This window comes from Squalius cephalus (assembly GCF_949319135.1).
Source record: "Squalius cephalus genome assembly, chromosome: 9".
NCBI lineage: Eukaryota > Metazoa > Chordata > Actinopteri > Cypriniformes > Leuciscidae > Squalius > Squalius cephalus.
In genome coordinates, this window is record NC_137130.1 from 8,542,471 (window position 1) to 8,566,505 (window position 24,035).

At 36.3% G+C, this 24,035-nt stretch overlaps 1 protein-coding gene across 4 annotated transcripts in view; it reads left to right on the forward strand.

Annotated features, from left to right (window-relative positions):
- Positions 1-23,779, forward strand: part of tfpia (tissue factor pathway inhibitor a) — a 28,757-nt gene extending 4,978 nt beyond the window's left edge. For 2 of the 4 annotated variants that reach the window (XM_079880355.1, XM_079880353.1), the window contains exons 2-7: positions 7,147-7,350; positions 14,029-14,199; positions 15,514-15,600; positions 15,902-15,970; positions 21,144-21,323; positions 22,444-23,779. In XM_079880355.1, the coding sequence (XP_079736481.1) occupies positions 7,147-7,350; positions 14,029-14,199; positions 15,514-15,600; positions 15,902-15,970; positions 21,144-21,323; positions 22,444-22,511 (779 nt within the window). In that variant the 3' untranslated portion in view covers positions 22,512-23,779. The remainder of the gene's footprint in view (positions 1-7,146; positions 7,351-14,028; positions 14,200-15,513; positions 15,601-15,901; positions 15,971-21,143; positions 21,324-22,443) is intronic. The other 2 variants (XM_079880354.1, XM_079880356.1) reach the window with 1 other exon arrangement.
- The last annotated feature ends 256 nt before the right edge of the window (positions 23,780-24,035 follow it).

A 24,035-nucleotide genomic window follows, 5' to 3' on the forward strand; every position in this document is an offset into this window, starting at 1 on the left:
ATATATAAACAGAAAACAAAGAGAAAGAAAATATTTTAAATGAAAACAAAATGAAATGCATTAAGCATTACATTATGGCAGGGTTTCCCAAACTGGGGTTAATGGAAGAACTGCACAGGGGCATTATGAGTTTATCAAAAGCTATGAAATATAAAATAAATGCTTTTTTTGAAGAAAAAATGTCAATGTGACCATTAGCCAACACCAGAGAACTGTGTTAAATGATTGAAAAATTAACTTAAAATCTCAAACAATAATAAACATGAAAACAGCAATGACATTACACATTCAATGTTTTCAAGGTCACTGCATGTTTCACAGCTATATATCAGCAGTGGTTAGTCATTTGCATAATTATTAATCTCATACATGGTGTAACTGAGAGGTGTTTTTGTGCCCAAATTTAGAAGCATCACAAGTTTATTTACATGACATTTACATGGCCATTTTAGATTGTGAATATAGTCAAAGCTAAACAGTGTGACACACAATAGGAAATTCATTTGGAAAGCAGAATTATAAAGAGTAAAAAGAAGAATTAGAAATTATGAATAATTTAATGCCATTGCATCGCATGAATAACATGTAATCATGTCATCTATAAAAAAGTAACTGTATCTAATTATGAGCATTTTAAAACAATGTAATTACAAATACAAAATTTTTGGAATCTAATTACATAATCCTTTTTCATATAATCAGTCACTACCCAGCACTGTGTACGACATATGTGCTTTGTTACTTTTAAGATTGGATGAAATTGTAATGGAGTAAAATGAGTAAACATATTTGGTTTTAACAGAACTCAAGTAAAGTACAGATTCTCCAAAATAATACTTAAGTAGCGAGTAAGTATTACTCAGATACTTTACACCGCTCTGCCATTAAAACAAATTTAATAGGTCCTATTCAACAAATGCTTCCCTTGTGTGTAGGGGCCCTAAGACGTTAAGCGGTTCAGTGAGAATTATCATCAGGCCCACATGGAATTTGTGCCCACAAAACTCCACAGAAAGTTCAGTACATTTCCACAGAACTAATTTCATCATGTATCCGGTTACTCACATGCCCACCCTGTGCATATTGGGTTAATTTTGATAAGGAATTCAAAATAATTTTCCTTTAAAATCAGCACATAAAAAAAATAAAAAAAGGCTGCCGATTCTGTCTGGGCCTGCTCATCATGTATGCCATGTATCAAAATTTCCACAATGAGTCCTCGTGAGATGACATCATTGGTTTGCTTTCATTACAAACCAGCTCAGCAATAGGGTTGTGTCAAGGCACGTTCTGACATTGTCCTTTGTCTTCTTGGATGATCATAAAGGAACTGTTTTAAGATCACTTATCAAGACTAACTTATTGCAAATGCCCTCTGGGCTGTTTGTCACTCATAGCGATACACAGTAGCATGGTTGAGTAGCTTTAATGCTGAATGGGTTTTGCATGCAGAACACACAAGATTATTGTCAGAATCACTCATGTGGGCTGTTCTAGCAATATTATCAACAAACCTTTGCTGTCATATCTTTTGTGTTTTTCTTACACTGGATTATTAGACTTCTTTGTGGCAGGATACTTTTTTTTTTACCCATGCCAAAGTCAGCTAATCACTGATTGAAAAATGATCGAAGGATGTTGCGTTTTAGTGCATTATGTCATCTCATTTATAAACCTTTAAAAGCATGTGTGTGAGTATGTGTGTTAATGTCTGCCTACAGCCATCTGTATCAAATCTTAAAGAATATGAAAAAATATCCAAAGTTCCTTTAAGGCAAGTCGGTGAATTTGGCAGCTTTGTTAACAACACCCCCTGGCAGCTATTTTCTATCGCAATAGGCATGCAAGTACAGGTCCTACTTGAATGTGGAAAGACAGAAATTTCAGAAACTGTTGGTTAAGCTTATGCTTCATATTTCAAAACATGGTATCATATTTTACAAAATGGTATGAGTTTTGTTTTTTTATTTACCTAAAATAACCCCGAATTATGTAGGTCGGTCCAGATAATGTGCATGCATGTTATTGAGCAATAAGACCAGCTTATACTTTACCAATAAGGCAATGTGACATTTTAAATAAAGGGCATGACTTCCTTTCCTTAAATTATCATATTGTGATTTCCCCCATTCATTTATCTGTCCCCTTTTTAAAATGTCTGATATTGATTCCGAAATGTATGCTTTTATCATGCAACATCTTATTAGCCTTGTACATAAAAGTGCCAGAAGGCATGTCTCAATTCTTTCTTTGACTTAGTCAAACATTCTGTGCCCAAGAGTATCAACTCGTTTCATGACTCTGTTCCCATGGTGATACTTATTGTGTAGAAACAGTCAAAAGGTCTCCCAGTTTGTCAAGACCTAGTTTGATCTGTTGCATTAACTCATTCGGATCAAAACTTGCACTGGTGGGCGATATGGCAAAATTTCAAATGGCTTTTCCCAAACATATCCGTAGGTTGAACAAACAATGAACTTAAATATCTTTGTATTTTTCAAATGAGAATTTAACTTGAGGCCTCTAAACATCCAGAAGCCATGCATGTATTCCTGCCTGGCACATTTACATCAACAGCCTTGTGGTGGTTAATCAGTGCTCTCAATTTCACATTTTCTGTGTTGTGTACAGACTTACTGCAGAGACAGAGAGAAACCAGATAAGCCTTTTACTTTAGGCGGTTAACTAGCTGTACAGCATACCATGCAATGCTGTTGGATATCTTTCCCTCTGCAGCCTTATGTTTTACGTATGTCTACACCAGGTGTCCCATATGGTCGAGCAGACCGGTGGCCACACACTCATTTAAAGAGCCAGAATCCTCTCATGCAGTCAGTTGCAGACCTGACAATAATTAATGGGGTGTACGGGATTATTTGCTTCAGCGAGCCCTGAACTGCAGACCTCAGATAATTGCACGAGGTGACAGCGAGGCGGATTTTCTGTCCCACAAGAGTTTCATGGGATCCGACACGGCATGGTTTACTAGGTCACTCATTGTTGTTATCTCTGAACGGTAGTAGAATAAACAAGTTCGGACCCATCTGGGATTTTAAGGTGTTGCAAATATAACCAAAGGATTTTGTAGACAAAGACGATCTGCAATGTCAGTGGCAAACAGGCCGAAACGTGGATCAAGTCAGGACACCTGACAACAGCAAAGTGAAAAAAGTCAAAGCTAGGTTACAAGTCAGTGCAAAAGATAACCAAATCAAAACACCCATATCGTTTTTCTTTTTTTCCATGTTAAAATGCTTTAATCCCACTTTAACTTACAGAGACAAGACAAAATTATTTAAAATGATCATTTCCAGCTCAACCTGTGGTGCACAAAAGGGCTTCTGGAAACCAGTTAGAACTCAGTCATTATTGTTGCAGTTCAGTGACAGAAATTACACATTTAACCTTAACTGAGCAAGAGTTTGATTGTTGTGCAAGGTTGTGTTGTAATATTTATCAAGATAACCAGACAACACCCAAGAAATCTCTTATGCTCACTAAGGCTGCGTTTATCTGATCAAAAAAAACTGTAAAAATTGGAATATTGTGAAATATTATCACAACTTAAAACATCGGTTTTCTATTTTGGAAACCTGCAAGAAAATTTATTATTATCAATGTTGAAAACAGTTGTATAAAATTGATACCTTTTTTCAGAAATTCATTGATAAATAGAAACTTCAAAAGAATAGCATTTATTTGAAATAAAAAAAGAAATAATTGTAACAATAGAATTAACTTCACTGTCACGCACTGTGGCCTAAAGATTTCATGACATGAGAAATCACATTTTTCTTGATCTTTTGACATACAGTATAAGTAAAACATTCTGGAAGTTTAAAACATCCTCCTCATTAAAAACAAAGTAATTATTTAACCAAGATCCAAAAAACGGCTCGTTTGGATATTGTGGGATTTGTGACATTTTGACGGATCTGTGAAATGCTTTTGAATATGACTGCATCTAGAGCAAGACACAAATAGACAAATAGTTTCACATCGCACCATATGCTCATATGACAAATGGAAGAGTAAAGGAATGTTTGCTTGTTTAAAGTCACCATTAAATCAAAATTGACAATTCTTATTTTTTATGGAATATTTCAGTGTTTTTTTTAATAAATTATTTATCTATGCACATATATTTTTTTTATTCATGTGCCCTAGTAATCTTCAATCAAATGGAGCATTTGCAGATTGTTTTGTAAATGATGAACAGTGTAATGGAGAGTTGGCAGAGAAACTTTTGTTTAAAGATGAAGCAGCCAACTCTACTGGATCTGACATCAGCTGCAGTACATCGCAAACCATTAGTAAACAATTTCATAATGCTTTGTCTGTAAATGACAGTTTTAATGTTAATGTTCTTACTCATGTGCAATAGTGAGGGGACATTGCTACTTTTTCATATGCACGTTTTCATATTTCATATGACATTAGCCAATAATAACAGTAATTCAAAAAAAAAAAAATTAATGTCATGCCCCCTTTAAACATTTGTTAAATGCACTTCAGTTTGGTGACACCGAAATTACACAATTGGACCTTTTAAGGAGCAACAGTTTGATTTTGTGAAAGGCCATGTTGCTATTTATCACGGGAACCAGACTGCCTTGCCTTTCCTTTTCCTTACAGTTTGACCAAGTTAACAAGCACGAGTTCTTGATTTAGTTCCATTAAATCAACAGAATTTTGTAACTTGATGTCAAATATCTATACAATGTATGTATGTACTGTAGAAGGATGGCCATTTGGTTTCCTGTGTGTTAGAGATTGTTGCCACCTGAGTGACTGTTCCCTTAGACTTTGGACTCTATTTGCTGACTAAATCAGAAGCATGACTCAGACTGTTAAAATCATATCCTCTGGCTATGAAACCTCTCTTTCTTTGACTATAGTGTCAACACACATCTGTACCACTGTTATTTTTCTGACAAATCAGAGATGAGGAAAGTATTATTACTGTATGTCACATAAAGAAAAGGGTCTGAATTTAAAACTGACTCACTGGTAACTTATTTACAAATGACAAATACCTTGCCACTCATCCTCATAGTGGCATTGCATTACTGTAGATACGCTGCTGACGGTATTATTAATCACTGCGTTGTTGCAAAGGTAACTAACAGCAAACCCTGAGCAAACATGACACGTTGACACCTGTAAACAGATATTTACATGCATTGTGCTTTTCTTCAGACCAAGAGTTCCTGAATGTTTTACTCTTTTCAGATACTGACCGATGTGCTGAATTCCAGCTTGTGATAAAATCAACACACCTCTTTCAAACAGGCATAAAAACAAGAAAGAGCCGAGTCTCAACATGGGGCAACCTGCCCAAGCTCAGCATTGGCAATGAGTCTGGCAAAGAACCAGTTTAGGTTGTTCTGACCACTATCCAAATTGAGGTGTGTTGAGGCTGAAGCCAAGCAGAACAGACAATTCATGCTGGCCTAAAAAAGCAGCTGGCGGTTGAAAATTTAACAGCCAGCCATATTTTTTACCATTATTAACATAGCTTTTGGGGGGAATTCTGCCGGGCCAGCTATTGTTTTGAATAAACCTTTTTATGATACACTGGAATGCATGTTTAATTGGTACATTTAAAAAGTTCAATTGTAAAGGACCTATACAACCTTGTTGCCTTAAAAAGTTGTTGTATCAATGGAAATGGAGAACAAAAAAACAGGTCCTCTGGAATTCTGGCTTACATAATTGATGTAATTATTTTGTTCAGCATTTTTTACCATTATTTTTTTCATAATGGTTTATGATAAGATAAAATATATATATAAAAAGTAATAACATATTAAGTAATAAATAGTTTCTAAAGCTGTGCTGGACATTTTCAATTTTTATGATAAGAAAATGTTATTTTATGAAGAAAAATATATATTTTTGATCTCAGTATTTAGTAGCTCCTAGGAAATAAAAATCATAAATGAAATCTATTTCTAGACTTAACTTGCATCTCTTGCTTCTCTTTTTTCCCCCACTTGAGTAAAAAAGTCTCTTGCCTCAACTGTGCTCAGACTGTGCTTTTAGCAAAACCCTTAAATCACTATGTTTTTTAAAAGACATTAATACTTTTATTCCGCAATGATGCCATAAATTGTTCAAAAAGTGGCAGTAACAAAACATTGATTAACAAAATATTAAGTAAGTGACAGTTACATAAGGTTTCTATTTCAAATAAACACTGTCCTTTTCAACTTTCTATTCATCAAAGAATCCTGAAAAAAATAAAAAAATAATAATAATATTTTTCCACAAAAATATTAAGCAGCACAACTGTTTACAACATTGATACTGAAGACCCATCAGTGAAAACTCATGTGAGCACTTGGCTTAGTGTTTTCTTCTTCGTCTGCATTAGATAATAATGCAAATAAGAAAATTGATGCCTTTGTTATGTTCTACAATGGCAAACCCATCACGCAATGGGGGTGCGTTTCCTGCTTTTGTGCAGGCAAGAATTTTATCCAGAGCCTGTGGAATACCTCAGCAGAACTCTCACCAACCCGAGGGCAGGGTTGAGAGAGGATTTTAAGAGCAGTGGGGAGATGAACATCAGGATGTGACAGGATAAGTAATCCAGCCGCCCGCAGGATGTTGTCACTCAAGTCCAAGACCATCTGTTACTTTAGTTTGTGCACTTTGGATTCAGTCCTTGTTGTGTGAACAGGAAGGACCACTGAGTTCACTTTACACAGCACGCTCTCTTAGAACACACTAATATGGTTGATTCTTGGTAGGGATTAAGAACCTATTTATGGGATTAAAATATATATTTTTTTTATTTAAACCGTCCAAATTTATATTCAAGAAAGAGTGCTTTATCATCCTCGTTGGCTTGAGAGTGGAATGGTGTAGGAGGTTCATCCTGATTTACCCAAGCGTTAAACACCAAGGGCAAAGCTGTCATATCCCTAAAAATCTAAAGACTTTCATGTCAATGAGATCTCTTTAAGCAAGGGTGCCGACTCTATTAAAAGTAGGTGTATGGTTACTTTCCAATGCCAGAAAGCTCTTTTACCCCATACAAAGCCTTAGGAGAAAGATTATAGATGGCTTAAATTTAGCACGCAGAGTTTTGTAAATTATGTACCGAGCAAATTATAACTTCTGGCTTCCTTCCACCCTCAGCAGATGGAGTGAGGTCTGAACTCCACATATTCCATCACTCGTGCGCCCTGAAGAAAGACGAAGGGCCGTGCAGGGCAGTGAAGGAGAGGTTCTACTTCGACATTGACACAGGTCGCTGTGAGCCCTTTGAATATGGAGGCTGTCAAGGCAATGACAACAATTTCGAGACCCTGCAGGAGTGCCAGGATATGTGTCATGTGAAAGGTAAGGCAATCTTCACCTAACTTTTCAATGACAAACAACCATTCAAATCAATACAAATGTCAATGTTTTTTTTTTCTCTAGGAAATGGCAAAAAATAACCTTTTCAGAATCAATGCATATTTCAGAATGTGTTAGTCTATTTCATTTTCGCTCTGTAAATTGGATGAACTGACCCAGACTCATGTGTCATCATGACAGTATTCCACACACCTATGCAATAAACAGCATTCCAGATAAGCGTATCTTGGGTTAAGTAAAAGCACATATTACTAATATAGCAATAAGTTAAGAGAGGCTGTGCAATATTGTGAGTGAGTCAAAGATAAAGAGCAATGCTCAGCAGAGTATATAATCACAATATAGCACAGCTTTGAGGGCTTTATTGCTTTTATGAAACACCTACTACAGAAAAATATTAAGGAAAGGCATTATTTTGAATACCTTAATCCATTAACTCAATATACAATAGTACCAAAAGTCTTAAAGTACTAGTGAAAGTGCTTCTGTTTTGCATTTTTTCAGTTACACTTTATTTGATGTTATTTACATTTACATGTACCGGGTAATATTAATTAACAACATGTACTTAGGAATAGGATTGAGTTTGGGGTTAGTTGCATGTAATTATGCATAATTTACTGTTATTATTACAGTAAGTACTTGTAACATGTAACAAGGACACTGTAAAATACAGTGTTACCCATTTTTCTGTTAATTTTCTGACTGTTAACTAAAAATATTATATTATATTATATTATTTTAAATATTAAATGATTGAATGCCTCGGAAACTAATTGAAATAAGTTTACATACTAAAATGACTAAAACTATATTAAATAAAAATGTATTAAAGCTATACAGACAAAAAAAATCTAATGAAAATGACAAAAGCACATACAATTACTAAAATATTAACTAAAATTAAAACAAAATATAATAAAAATAAAAGCTAAATACTATAGTAGTATATACAGTACATACTACTAAAATTTAATCTTTTTTGCTAACAACTTGACTGAAAAGATGATTTAATATGAATTTCAGAATGTCATTGTTTTTTCCTTACAAATATTTTCTTTATAGTAAATTTATATGAAAAAAATGAAGCGTTGTTATCAGCTTTATGGACCCCAGTGTAATCCCTGACATGTAACAATAACAGTACGTTAGTCTATGGGTGCAGCACAGTCATGTGGGTATTGCATGTCATATCTGTACTTTACTACAGTACATCTGGAATGCTGTATTGACCAATCAGCATCCAAAACCGGAATTATTCACTTTATAATATAACAGGCATTCCACCACAACATATACTTTTATGGGAACAGTGAAGAGTTCACCATGAGGGAGTCATTCCCAACAACTCATTAACATCCCATAAAAAAACAATAATGTAATGCATTGGTGCGGTACTGCAATTATGGTTTAGTATAGAAGTGTCATGATTATTACTTGAACTATATTATTTTGTAGAGGGCATGACATATGCTTAAAAAAATACTGAGACTTTATACCACAAGAAAAGCAGTTGTTTTGTTCAGAACAAATGCTTTCAAACAAAGACATTGTGTATGTCACATACAGTGAGGAAAATAAGTATTTGAACACCCTGCTAATTTGCAAGTTCTCCCACTTGGAAATCATGGAGGGGTCTGAAATTGTCATCGTAGGTGCATGTCCACTGTGAGAGACATAATCTAAAAAAAAAAAATCCAGAAATCACAATATATGATTTTTTAACTATTTATTTGTATGATACAGCTGCAAATAAGTATTTGAACACCTGTCTATCAGCTAGAATTCTGACCCTCAAAGACCTGTTAGTCTGCCTTTAAAATGTCCACCTCCACTCCATTTATTATCCTAAATTAGATGCACCTGTTTGAGGTTGTTAGCTGCATAAAGACACCTGTCCACCCCATACAATCAGTAAGAATCCAACTACTAACATGGCCAAGACCAAAGAGCTGTCCAAAGACACTAGAGACAAAATTGTACACCTCCACAAGGCTGGAAAGGGCTACGGGGAAATTGCCAAGCAGCTTGGTGAAAAAAGGTCCACTGTTGGAGCAATCATTAGAAAATGGAAGAAGCTAAACATGACTGTCAATCTCCCTCGGACTGGGGCTCCATGCAAGATCTCACCTCGTGGGGTCTCAATGATCCTAAGAAAGGTGAGAAATCAGCCCAGAACTACACGGGAGGAGCTGGTCAATGACCTGAAAAGAGCTGGGACCACCGTTTCCAAGGTTACTGTTGGTAATACACTAAGACGTCATGGTTTGAAATCATGCATGGCACGGAAGGTTCCCCTGCTTAAACCAGCACATGTCAAGGCCCGTCTTAAGTTTGCCAATGACCATTTGGATGATCCAGAGGAGTCATGGGAGAAAGTCATGTGGTCAGATGAGACCAAAATAGAACTTTTTGGTCATAATTCCACTAAACATGTTTGGAGGAAGAAGAATGATGAGTACCATCCCAAGAACACCATCCCTACTGTGAAGCATGGGGGTGGTAGCATCATGCTTTGGGGGTGTTTTTCTGCACATGGGACAGGGCGACTGCACTGTATTAAGGAGAGGATGACCGGGGCCATGTATTGCGAGATTTTGGGGAACAACCTCCTTCCCTGACTGATCTAGAGAAGATCTGTGTGGAGGAGTGGGCCAAAATCCCTCCTGCAGTGTGTGCAAACCTGGTGAAAAACTACAGGAAACGTTTGACCTCTGTAATTGCAAACAAAGGCTACTGTACCAAATATTAACATTGATTTTCTCAGGTGTTCAAATACTTATTTGCAGCTTTATCATACAAATAAATAGTTAAAAAATCATACATTGTGATTTCTGGATTTTTTTTTTTTTTGATTATGTCTCTCACAGTGGACATGCACCTACGATGACAATTTCAGACCCCTCCATGATTTCTAAGTGGGAGAACTTGCAAAATAGCAGGGTGTTCAAATACTTATTTTCCTCACTGTATATACATATATGTGTATGTTGGGAAGCCATACATGGAGTAATGCATTTTTGTAGTCCTTCAAAGCAGTGCTTTGATGAATACAAAGCATTCTAATGCAAGGAAGAGCAAACAAACCAAATATCAAATTACGTTTCATCTTCAATATTGGCATTAAATTAGTATATAAAGGCAGAAATGAAGATTACTCGAGAACAAAGAGTCTAGTTCATGGCAACAAGCCAAGGCTGAGATGAGGGAGGTACCATTTAAACAATCTGATTATTTCTGCTAGAATAATAAAGAATTCTTGGTGCTTTTCCAATTAAAAAGAGGACAAATGTGCGGTTCACAGTAAAGCCAAGCCACGTTGGATTATTTAAAGCACTTTGGTTGGCTGGGTGAGTCATATCTCATTACGCTTTCCACTTGGGGTCATTGTGAATTGGACGGGCCCCTGCAACGTTGCCTCCTGTGAGAGATCATCGTAATAATCAGCACAAAACAGACTCTGTCATGTGACTACTAAACAAGCCTCAGTCCCATCACAGAGTGGGGAAAACAGAAACTTTGCAGCTGATTTGGACAAACACCTCCAAGGACACGATCACTCGTAAATGCCTGGGAAGGATTGCCAAAGATCCCCCATAGAAGCAGAAGAGGAAATTGACTGCTGTGTTTGGATTCATTTCTCCTGCTCTCTTCACCACATGCTCCTGTTTATTTTCAGCTCTGCCAAGTCAGTTTCTAATTTCTGTGGCCACCAAACTTGCTTTTCCTGGTAATAGGGAGAACATGTTAACTCTTTAAACATAACAACCCTTCTAACATAACATCTGGTCTTCAGTGAACCAAAGAGGATTAATGTCACACTCTTCATGGTCGAAGCTCTGATGTTAGCAGGACCATCACAAACTCTTCTTTACACTTTCAAAAATAAAGGTTCCAAAAAGGTGGTTTTCCAGCGATGCCGTAGAAGAACCATTTTTGGTTCTCCAAAGAACTTTTCAGTGAAAGTTCTTAAAAGAACCATTTTATTTTCCACTACAAAGAACCTTTTGGAATGGAAAGGTGCCATGATGTTAAAGGTTTTCATAGAGCCATTGATGCCAATAAAGAGCCTTTATTTTTAAACCATAACACTAAAAAATCTCCTCTTCCTTTCCCTTTTCTCTGCTTTTCTGCATTGTAACTCCTCTTGCTTGTGATGCTCCTAATTTGCAAGTCGCTTTGGATAAAAGCATCTTCTAAATAAAAAGGGAACAATTAAATGAGTCCACACTGTTTGCATTTAAGCTCAAATTCAAAGATTCAAAGAGAATCACTGAGTATATGGAACCAACATCAAATAATAAACCACTGTGAAAAATTTGATGAATGTCTCCATCTAGTGAATCAAATCATCGATGCTCTTTAAAGAGGGGCTTGTTTTTTCTTTTGAATTTCAAGTACGAGACAAAGAAAGAGACATACGAAGAGAGAAACATAATTTTCTGAATGTTTTTCCTCAGAGACTGATCCAGTATCATTACACATTTCTTTTGAAATATAAAGTGTGTAATTTCTGTAAATGAAATTGCAATCTGTTTGCTTGAGCCAAGGAGGTCTATTATGCCTTCCATAGCATTTATATTCATCTCAATGATAGTTGGTTAGCTGGTGCAGGACCTATTTGAAATGACCTGTCTTGCTGACATCTTTGTTAATGTGCACTCAGTTAAACATATTACACATAAGTCATGTCCTTGTGAGTAAATGACACACACAGTGAGAGACACTAGCCAGGCATCAATACAGTCTCCTTTCCTAAATAGCACCCAAGAGGCTGCTCAGGAGAACAGCAGTTTTGAATTATTCATTTTGATAAGTGTTTTAGATGCAGCCCATCTGCACTTCTCTGTGCTAGAATATTGACTATGACTATTTAAAATTGCATAATCCATTTGTAGCATTAATATTCAGTTACCTTCATTCAGTTTGTTAAGTGTCCTTATGAATGTGAACTTTTGATTAATGCTGTATGTGAGTGGTAATTTGCTAAGCTTAATTAGCATTCCTCCACCACTCTCGGTTAGGACGACTGTCTGGGACGTAGAGTATCAGAACACAGTCAGTATAGTGCAGTGAGTTTAGCTGCTGAGTGCTGACTGATGAATTCTCCCACTTCATCATGTACAACACAGTGTAGAAATTGCATAAGGTGTATGCATGTTACTTGATGTATGTTACTTGTTATTTAGCTTGCAAGTTTTATCTACAGAAACTTGCAGTATTTAACTGACTGGGATAATCCACCTTTTGACCATCTTGGCAACACAGTAATCGTGCAAATAAAATCTGACAACAACAATAGTATCTTAAAGGGATAGTTTACCTAAAAATTCATTTTGTCATTTTTTACATTATTTACGCACTCTAATGTTTCAAACATGTAGACTTTATTTCTTCTACAGAACACTAATGTGTGTGCGTGTGTGTGTCGTTGAGAACTCTTCCCTGTTCCCATAAAAGTATATGGTGTGGTGGAATGCCTGTTATATCTATGATTATAAAGTGAATCGTTTTTGGAGACCCACATGACTGTGCTGCATCCTCATAGACTAATGTGATTTTTAGAATATCTTCTTTTCTATTTTCTGCTTATTTTTTCCCCTGACCATAATCACATTTTAACCACTTTCAAGCAATAGGTAACACTGCAATTAACATTGAATTATATCCAAAAGCAGCAACTGGCTTCAATCTGTATGGTCACTATGTGATTAAGTTTGTGCAACTCATCGTTGCTTGTAAATTCGATCTATCCGAAAGAAGAGAGAACAACGAAATACCCTGACGATTTCTCCCAGTTGATTGGATTAAAGCTGCCTTTCTCCACGATGAATTGCCACTTAAGTGAATTATTTTAATTAGCAACAGCCATAAATAAATTCTGCATTACAGGGCAAAAACGTGGCAGGAAATTAAGTGATTCTTTTAATCTGTTGAACTTTGGAATCCAGCCATTAATTTATCAACAGGGTATGTGCTAGATGGAGAGAAAATATATCAATCACTCGATGCCTCCAGCCTGTCTGCGGCTTATGGCCAAGAGATCTATTAAGGCAACAGTCAGACTGCTTCTGATGAAAGCCGTTGCTTTAATAATCAATTCCAATATTTGTCTAGATTAATCATGAAACACTCAATATCTATATTAATATGCCGTAGTTTCTCTGTTGTGCTAATTTCTGTGTTCTCATTGTAAAATCCATCTTGCTTAAATTTTTTTTTTTTTTTTCTTTAAAATGTTTAGTGGAGGCAGTTTCTCGCACTTTTAACTATTTTGAAAGTGCTGTAAGCGACTATCCAGAGCTGTGAAATTAAAGCTAGCAATCAGGGACAAATATTAATTTCAATGAAGAGGCCGTGAAAAATCAGGCACTGGTAAAATAGCAACTGTAATATAATGAAGTGTTTACAATTTCTATTTTGCTTGCAAAAATAATTATTTTATCAGTGCATGGCTTTTTGCAGCCAGAAAGTGTTGTTATTACAACTCGTGTTTATCAGTCACAGAGACTGCTGTGATAATTGCTCATGATATTTTATGTGGTATTCCAAAGAAGAAGAAGAAGAAGAAAAAAACATAACATTTTCTAAGACTGAAGTTGATGAAAAGGAGCACATGATTTATGGCTGTCCCATCTTTTTGCTGTCGTTCTTTTTTAGAGGACAAGACTCCATGTCATCTGGAGGATGAGCCGGGGCCATGCAGAGGACTGGTGCCTCGCTATTTTTTTGATGTCACGAGCCAAGAATGCAAACGATTCTATTATGGTGGCTGCTTTGGGAATGCCAACAACTTCAAGACCATAAAAGAATGCCATGAGAGATGTCTACGTATGTACCAGCAACGAAACATTTCTCTTCTCTGCAATTTTCAATAATAGCATATTGCTTTTGTACAAGCCCTGTAATTAAAGTCATCTGCATGACAAAGGTTACAGCACTTTGGTATTCTAACCTTCATTTTCCAGCTTGTTGCAGTCTATTTTAAGCAGTAATTTCAACAGTCAAATTCACTGTTGAAAATGTTATCTTTAGGAATTAAATTGTCCTTGAAGGATACATACTGTTAAAAACTACAGTATATTAGACCAGACAGCAAACAAACAGCTTGTGTGTCAGAGCAGCACAGCACTGTATCTTATTTCACTTGTGAACAGGGCGTTTACACAGACGTCTTAAAGGGGCAGCAGCTTGTTTATAGTCAGAAAAGGTGGGAAAACAATTGCCAGACAAAAAAACCCTTTAATAAAACTATAAGGCGGCCAAAGGGTGGACGCAATAAATGTTTATTTGTTTACCAAAATTGGATTTTTGTTTAGATAACTGTTCCACATACCATAAATATCATATTTAAAGCCCCCAAAATACACAAACATGCAATACAAGATTAGATGTCTCTTTATGATAGCTGAAGTGAGGCAAAATAATGCTTCACGGAAAAAAAAGCGAAGATGAATGATGCTCACTCTCACTCTCTCTCCTCCCCCATCATGAGTGTATACATCGCCTAATGCTGACAAGTGTGTTGTGAGGCTCGGTCTGATCCACTTTCAACAGCGATTCAGAGAAATCGCTTACTGCACCTTTAATCTCTAGGTGTCCTAAGAACCACGAAAATGAAACAGACTAATATATAACCACATAAACACTTCACTACTTTCCTCATGTTGAAAAACACTGAACAAAATTAAATGTCATGTGAAGAGAATGCAAAGGATGTTTACAGAGAGATCAAATTCCAGAGAGAGGCTTTTATTCAAAGTATGTGAATAAAAGCCTAAATTCAATCTGTTCATAAAGTGATCGAGTCTCTTCAGAAAATTTGGACTGAACCGCTCAATTCATATGGATTCGTTTTACGATGTCTTTATGAACTTTTTGAAGCGTCAAAATGGTAGTTGCGTAGCTGTCAATTGAGAGACAGAAATCGCTCAGATTTTATTAATAATATCTTAATTTGTGTTACGAAGATGAACGAAAGTAGTACAGGTTTAGAAACAACATGAGGTTGAGTAAATGATGACAGAATTTTCATTTTTGGGTGAACTATCCCTTTAATGGTGCGTGTTTGTGCAACCTGAGAAAGACTCTTCTGTAACAAAAGGACATCAAATGAGATGTTTTCACTTTGTTTCCTCCTTTTAGCTGGCTCAAACCACATGGAACAAAATTCTCCATTAAAACCAGAGGAAGAGGAAGCAAAACCCAGGACAGAACCTCTCACTAAACATGGTGAGATGAGACACAACCTGCTTGTTTATAATGTCAGAAAACCTTTTTATTTATACTGTATATTACAATGATCTGTATTTAAAGATTTATTAAAAGTCATTTTTAGTACCTTTTAGGCACAGATACATGCATCACACAAAAACTTTATTGTTTTGTAGAAATACCATTGATACATTTACTTACATTTAGTCATTTAATCATTTAGCAGATGCTTTTACCCAAAGCGACTTACAAATGAGAACAATATAACCTTTTATATAAATCTTTTTTTGTGATTCACTAAGTATTTGGTTATTTTTAGAGTATTCTCCTTTGGATGCATCCCATTTGCCACCGCAAAAAGTGTCCCAACCAGCTGCTCAGGAAGCAGGTGAGCATCACACACACACACACACACACATTAGCTGTGGATGTGAAAGCAGAGGGTTCTAGACAGCTGTGTTTTCATGTCAGACAGTCTGTTTGAGTCCGGAGGGCAGCGTAGCAGCCATTTTTTTCTGCCTCCTTCTGCTTATTTTGACAGTTAAGAGCTGCTCTCTGCTCCTCAGCTCCAGGGCTCATGACATCTCAGTCTGGCACAGAGATAGCACACACTGAGACACATAAAAATCACAGTCAAATATGTGATATTTATAATACTAACCCTAATATTAATATTTATTTCAGTTTCTGTAATTGTAACATTTGCATGGTTACAACGTGTTGATGGTAGCTATTCATTCTACTCCACATTTGCCTCTTTAATCACAGCAGTTAATGAAGTATAGTAAGTGAATTAAGATAAACCACCCTGTCTGTTTTACTAATTTATTATTTGCAATTTACTTTTTGAGTTAAAAGTTACTGCTAATTAATTACAGTAATTGATTATGGGTTAAAAGATGACTCACCCTGCGTCCCAATGTGCATACTATCCATCCTAAATAGTATGTGAGATTAGAATAAGTGTGTCCCAAAGCATAGTATGTTGAAAAGAGTATGCCAGAAGTCCCCGGATGGTCTACTTTTCCAGTAGATTTTTGAAGTGTGGATCCATGCACACTCTAAAGGCTAATATTGCTCACAGCCCTTTGCACTTTGTAAGAGGATTTGGTTCAGAACTACAATTCTACAAACAAATAAAAAGTGTTAAAAAACTACAAACTTGGCATGTTGGATGTGCGCCACTCACGGTTAAGTAGAGAGGTTTAGATAAAGGGTTAGGGTGACTAATAATCAACATTTAACCTGATAAAAATATTTATTTAATGTTATAATGTTATATTTCATCTGGAACAACAATGGGAACTTTTATAAAGATCTAGTGGTGGGCCGTTATCGGCGTTAACGTGCTGCGTTAACGTGAGACTCTTATCAGGCGATAAAAAAAATATCGCCGTTAATCTATTCTCAAAGTTGGGTTGGGAGCTGGGTCTATACTAAGCAAGCTATGATGACTTTCACCTTGATATTTTAGCGCGGATTCGGTTCGGTGTTCGGTACGCATTTTCAAACCGAACGGTTCGTTGGACCATTTTTCCTGCCGACCAAAATTTCGTTATTTCAAATGTAGGCGGGTCGCGCGTGTTAAGCGCGCTCATAATGTAAGAGACGCTGGCGCGACCACAACATTGTCCGACATCAAATGGCAAATGTAATGCAAGCGGAACGAAACTGAGCTACTCGTTATTGTGTGGTTGACGGATCGTTGTTTATCAGTTTAGACCAAAGCAGCGTGAGCCGATCTTGATCAAGAGATCCAGTAAATAAATCATTTGAATTCGCTACTTAAAGGGATACTTCAGGATTTAGCATTAAGCTTTGTATTAGTAGAAAACCTGTAGTATATTCGAATTACCATGCTTTCCACCCTCATATGCCCCTGAGATGAGAGATTTATGTATTTTTTGTTTGGAAAAAATCCTCCGATGACGTCAAAATCGTCATTTTGCGTCATCGGAGGATTTTTTGGCCAGAGGCTAAAGACTACAGCCAGTAGTAGGGGCTGTTCCGCATGTTTTCAACCCGCCCATAGAGGGTGGGATCTCACTCACAGAATGTACACATAGCATCAGCCATCTTTCTTTGGAAGCTAAGCTAGCAAGCTCTTGTTCTGTGGAGAAAGCTGAGTAGTAGGGGTTACCATCCTCTTTTTCCCGGACATGTCCGGTCGTCGAGATCGTCCAAAATGTCTGGGATTCGGCGTTTGCTTTCTGCAGTCGCCATTCATTGTTTACATGCACACCTTTTGTTTCAATCTAACTGAATTCATTCCGATTGGTGAATCTAAATGTAGTGTTTACATGAATGCTAAACAAGTGATCGGTTGATGTGCGTTTTAACATTGCTAAGAAAATTCCCGCTCCTCTGTGAGAGATCGCCTACAAGACCGGTGTGTCTCGGTGTCGGTCATCAGTAATCACGCCACCGGCCACGCGCCGTTCTCCCGCGCCCCTCAGCCTCGTCCTGCTCGCTCGCCACAGTAAACATGATGAATGCCGACTGTAGAACACAAAACCGAATCCCGGACATTTTGGGCGATCTCGAAATCCCGTGCAGACTCGTCACGGTCCACGGAGACTCACTAGTAGCCTAGCCTTGTTGTTGTTTAACTTTTTTGTTGTTGTTGTTGTTGTTGTTGTTGTTGTTTAACTGTGCGCTCTCTTACCGGTAGGCGTGGCTTGGGAGTGGCCTCCTAGGGCAGTGAAGCAAGTGCATTTCTGGGAGTTGTTGTCTTTCATCCACATAAGCCAAAAATACATTTTCTGGCTTTTCTCAGTCTAGAAAGCTCCAAATTCAAAAATAATTTCACATTTCTTCTACATAAATGACCCATTTTAAATACACATTCATCTTTCCAGAGGTGAAGTATCCCTTTAAGTAATAACATCGCTGCGAGATCTAGTGAGAAACATTCACATTTCTCCGTTATTAACGGATCAAACAGTGCGTAAGCCAGGAAGAAACATTGTGCCATGAATGAACTATCCAGTGTCCACAGATCTGCAACATTTACCATGGATTTACTGTAGTAAAACTAACTGCAACCCATGGAAGTTTGGGAGGAATAGTAGGCTACAATGCTTTCAAGTAACATTACGTTGGTTTTATTTTGACATTATGAATAAAATTGCTGCCCTCAAATGTTAATCTGAACTAAAAATAGACCTTTGTTTATAACTACTACAATATTAGGCTACATTTCATTTTTTCCAAGGAGCTGTTTTGTTTTATATGCTCATCAAAGTAAAAAAAAAAAAAAATCATACTTTATTATGTTAGTTTTAATAAATAAATAAAAAATCTCTGGCATTTCTTCACAAGTTCTTTTAAATGTCACTTTGTATTTAAGAAACACGTGCCCTTTAGTCATTATTTGGGTAGCACACACATATTCTTAATGCCTTCGGCAGGATTCAAATGAGCCATTTTAATCTAAATTAATCTAGATTAATTCCAAGATTACAGTGAGATTAATCTAGATTAAAAAAATGAATCTATGCCCACCACTACTTTTAACTTTTAAATGCATCATATTGCAAAAATATGAGGAGAGTTCTCCGCATGAAAGACCCATGACTGCAGATCAACATGCCACTGCATTTCTCTCCAATATGGTAGGAAATTAAATGAATGAAATGTGGAGAATGTCAACTGTGACAAAATGATTGACAGGCCAGTTTATGTGACAGGATGCACGCAACCACGTGACAGAGCTTTCTGTTAAAGACACAATTGTATGACGTGATAGTACAGTATGTCCCAATGCTGGTCTACTCTTCTGCTACACACTGAAAAGTGTGTACTTTTTTTTCACAAAAAGAGAACATACATTTAGGGTGTAGAATAAGTAGGCTAATTGGGACGCAGCATTAGATGGCCGAATTCTCTGTGGCGCCATTGAAGGATGATGCTTAGATTTTACTGCCATCTAGTGGATCATGTATATCAAGTCAAATAAAGTTTAATGTCATTCCAGCTAGAATAAATACAGGAAGTAGTACACTTATGTTTAAACATTTATCATTATGTTATAAAATAATAACTTTAAATTAGTCATTAAATAATGTAATAATTTTATAGAAAATAACATTGATGTAACAACTTGGATCATATTTTAAACAACATCAATATCCTCTACGGTGGAACAAAACATACTCTATAAACAAAAAATAAGATACAATAGAGATCAGATGTGAGGTTTACTTATAGTATTCACAATAGTGTACATTGCAAATAATACAGTTACTGTAATTGGTCCTTGGCTGCAAAGGGACATGAACATTTTTAGTATTGCTCCTCTGTACAGTGACCTTAAGCTTGGGAAAGGTGCTTTATAAACAAAGCATTATTATTATCATTATTATTATTATTATTATTATTAAAAGTGGATAGTTAATTGTTCAATAGACCTTATTCAGAGCAGCGCCATGACAGGTATGAAAGCGAGGCTGTGAGCGATAGACTTTATCCGCTGTAAACTGCTGTATAAAGCTCCTAGATAACTTATAATTTTCCACAGCTCATGTTGTCTGGAGTTTTTTGTTTACTGAAACTTCTTGGAAAAATAGTTTTTGCAGTGTTTCGTCAGCAGAACACTTCAAAGACACATTAAATAACAGTACAACCCACTGAAGTGCAGTGCAATGTATAATAATAATTCATTAAAGTGCCCTTATTATGACTTTAGACTTTATTTGTCCCCATAGGGCAATTGGTTTTGCAGCAAGATAAACACAGGACAGTCACAGATGCACAAATACAAGACAAAAACACATAAGAAATACTTAATGTAACAGGCCCTTGTTAAAGTAACATCTGACAATTCATAGTATAGCAACATTTCCATAACCATCCCCATTTCGGCAACAACATCATCAAAAACAAGCAATACTATACATATTATAATAATAATAACCCCATCACTATTTAATAGTTATAGTCTGTCTACTCCTCCGGGCTGAATTCATAAACAAGATGGCTCTCGGGACGAATGAATGCTTATATCTGTTATTCTTCACTGGAGGTAATCTGTACCGAGACCCGGAAGGCAATATCTGGAACTCAGAATGAATCAGAATTATGCTATTCTTAAAGTTTCTATTTTTATTTTGGAGGTCTCCTACATGGTTTACATGCATTCAAGGTAAAAAATAGAAATGATTTTCTCATAATATAGATTGCAGCATCACCTCTTTTCTCACAGTGTCTGAAACAGTTTGATAAAGGAGCCGGTCTCTCTCTAAACCCCTCCTTTCCGAGAGTCTACTCTGCTCTGATTGGTCAGTCTGTTGTGATTGGTCTAAAGCTTACAGAGCGTGTCAGAAACGAAAACCCCCTTAACCATATCTGAATTTCAGTTTGATCTTTGAAACTTTGCAGACCTTTTACATTCACAAACAGCTAAGTCAAGTCAAGTCACCTTTATTTATATAGCACTATACCTGTACTATTTTTATGCAATATTATGTCATATTATTATGGGTATTGTCTCAGTGGAACATGCATGAGAGTGTATTTTAAACAGATAGTGAGAATGTCAATATATTGTTATTGCATTTCAGAGTTCAGTCCCCCAGAAATCTGCATGAGTCCAGTTGATCGGGGCGATTGCGACGGCTCTGAGAGGAGATACGTGTACAACCCCAGGACTGGGAGATGCCAGGCTTTTCGCTACACTGGCTGTGGAGGCAACAAAAACAACTTTGTCCACAAGAGACACTGCATGAAGATGTGCACGAAAGGTGTTTACTGCAGACCTTGATTTTGTTTTTTGAGGGTTTAAAGGTGCTGTAAGCGGTTTTTGAAAAACGTTGCTGAAAAGTGGATCGGACCGAGCGCCAAAACACACTTGTAGCCAATCAGCAGTAAGGGGCGTATAAACTCATGATGTGTATGAGAGAGAGAGAGAGTTCAGTGCACAAGACAGAGATTAGCAGACTGAGGAAAAATACAAAAGAGGAAAAGGCCACGGGAATATAACTTTAAAAAGAAGGGTTACGATCAGGCAAGAGGTAGGATCCGCGTAAACATCGAAAGCTTTCCAACACTGGATAGACATTAAGGATGCCTGAAAACGGATGCCGAGGTTGCTTTATTTCTTCTCGACACATGAGTAACGTTGGTTTTGCTGTGTTTCTCAGAACTAAGATATGCTGTCTTTTGCTTGAATATACTCGTTTGTCATCTTCGCTTGGTTTTTCATTTGCATTATTATTATTATTATAAGCCTGGAACGTGTAAACATCCTCCTGTTTTTAGCATCGGCTCCCAAAGTGTGTCTGAAAAGTGAGATAACATACTCCTAATATAAGTTTTTTTTTTGGTTCCCCTTATAGTGATTGATATAACCCATTTGGACTGTCATCTTATGTAGGGAGCTTTTCATTAAAACGGTGTTTGTTTTTTGGGATGGAAGGGATGACTTTGCCATCGAAGGAGTAGAGTAGCTAAATAACTATTAGACATTCGACCTGAATTATCATAGTAACACAAACTGCTTTCACTTATTGATGACGTCATACCCTCGGGTGGCAGGCACAGCAGACTTCGCCGTAGTCGTTGCCTGTGTTGCATAGCGTGTACGTGAATGTGGGGGGGGGGGGGGGGGGAGGCATCAAGATACGGGTGTGATCCATTTGGGTAGGGGCGTGCTTGTTCTGGTGATTTCAAATATCAACAGCATTCACCAGCAATCGCTTACTGCACCTTTAATATTTTAAATGAGAAGAACTGCATAGTTTAGTGTCAATAATGATGATGATGCATGCTCAAAGAGACAGAGTGAAAACAAAGACCACAAGAAAAGTAAAGCAAGATTAATGTGTATTGCTGATTCTCTCTGTTCAATGTTTTCTCTTTCAGATCACGGTCGGAGAAAGCAAATACGGATAAAGACGAGGAACTCAAATATCTTATTCCGATCTGTCTAGGACATATATTTTCATGATATATTTTCATGATACCAAATGCTAAACCACTCTTTTATCCACATTGTGCAGCTTTGGTATAGTGGTCGAGAAAATAAGAGACAGCAGCATGTGATTGTATCTTGCTGACCCACACATTATTATCATGTATATAATTATTACAGTTAATGGATTTTAATCTTGGCTTCATATATGAAGACGTTCTATGTATTTTAAGTGTAAAACATAATTTTCCACTCTATATTGTTTTATGGGGAAGAAAGGACAAATTGACATACTAAATTACTTATCAACATACTCATATAATTCTTTCACAATGCCGCTTATGGATCTATTTAACACTGAGTATTTATGGCTGTTATAAATATTTGCTGAGGATTCTAAATCCTTTCTTCTTTTTTGTAAAATTGTTCTCAATGTTCAAACATACTAATTCTTTGTCTTTTTATAATGTGTATACAGTAAACACTCCAAAATGTTTACTTTTGCTGCCCTTGCACTGTGTTCTTGAACTTATGCCATTGTTTGTATGTAATGACTTGAGGGAAAACTGTCTTTTATCCAGGACACAGTGATAAACCCATTGAGAGTTGAGTCTAGCATTAACAAAACGTTAAATTGTATAATAAAATACACTAGATGTGACTAACAGATCATCAGTAACAACATCTCACCTCTCTATAGCTGCATAACTACCAATAGAGTGCTAGTGATTTTTTTGTGTGAAAAGTATTGTAGAACTTGATGATAGACTTGAAAAAAAAAAAATGCTTAAGATCCTACACAAGATGGAGCTGTTACTCTTGAGAAGACTTTTTGGAATCCACTACCAGTTGTTAATATTCCTTTACCTGAACTTTTTTTAAAACAATTATATTTGAATGATCTTTCATTATGTTTCTTGACTAGTTTATTCAAATTTAAAGCATTTGATTTTATGTACTTATTGTGTACATATTTTTTTTCTGTGAAAATGTCATAAGATGTCATCTTTCCTAGAGGGTCTACCTTTTTACTTCAAAATAAAAATAAACAATCTTTAAATTTAAATTAAGGTTTAACTTTATGTTAAGGTGTCCTTGTTCCAGTGTAATTATGCATTTAAGTGCTGAGTGATATTAATTAACATCATGTAGCTACTTTAGAGTAAAGGTTAGGAATGGGGTTTGCTTTATAGTTAGTTACATGTAATTATGGATTAATTTACTGTTATTACTATAGTAAGTACGTGTAATGTGTAACAAAGAGGACACTAAAATAAAGTGTTTCCTAAATTACTGTGTCCTCAAATATCCCATCATCAAATAGACATACAACTTTAAATTGCAACATAAAATGTAAAGTACATTAAGAAAAAAGGTATCCGCAAATAATAAAAGATTTTTAGTTTTTAAGAAGCTAGAATTGTTTGGATATAATAATAGATATTATGTTATATCTTGTCATTTAAAATTGCATAAAGCAAACAGTGTATGGAATGCTCAATGTGCCATCGAGGCGGGGATAAGCAGTGATGATGTAACAGGA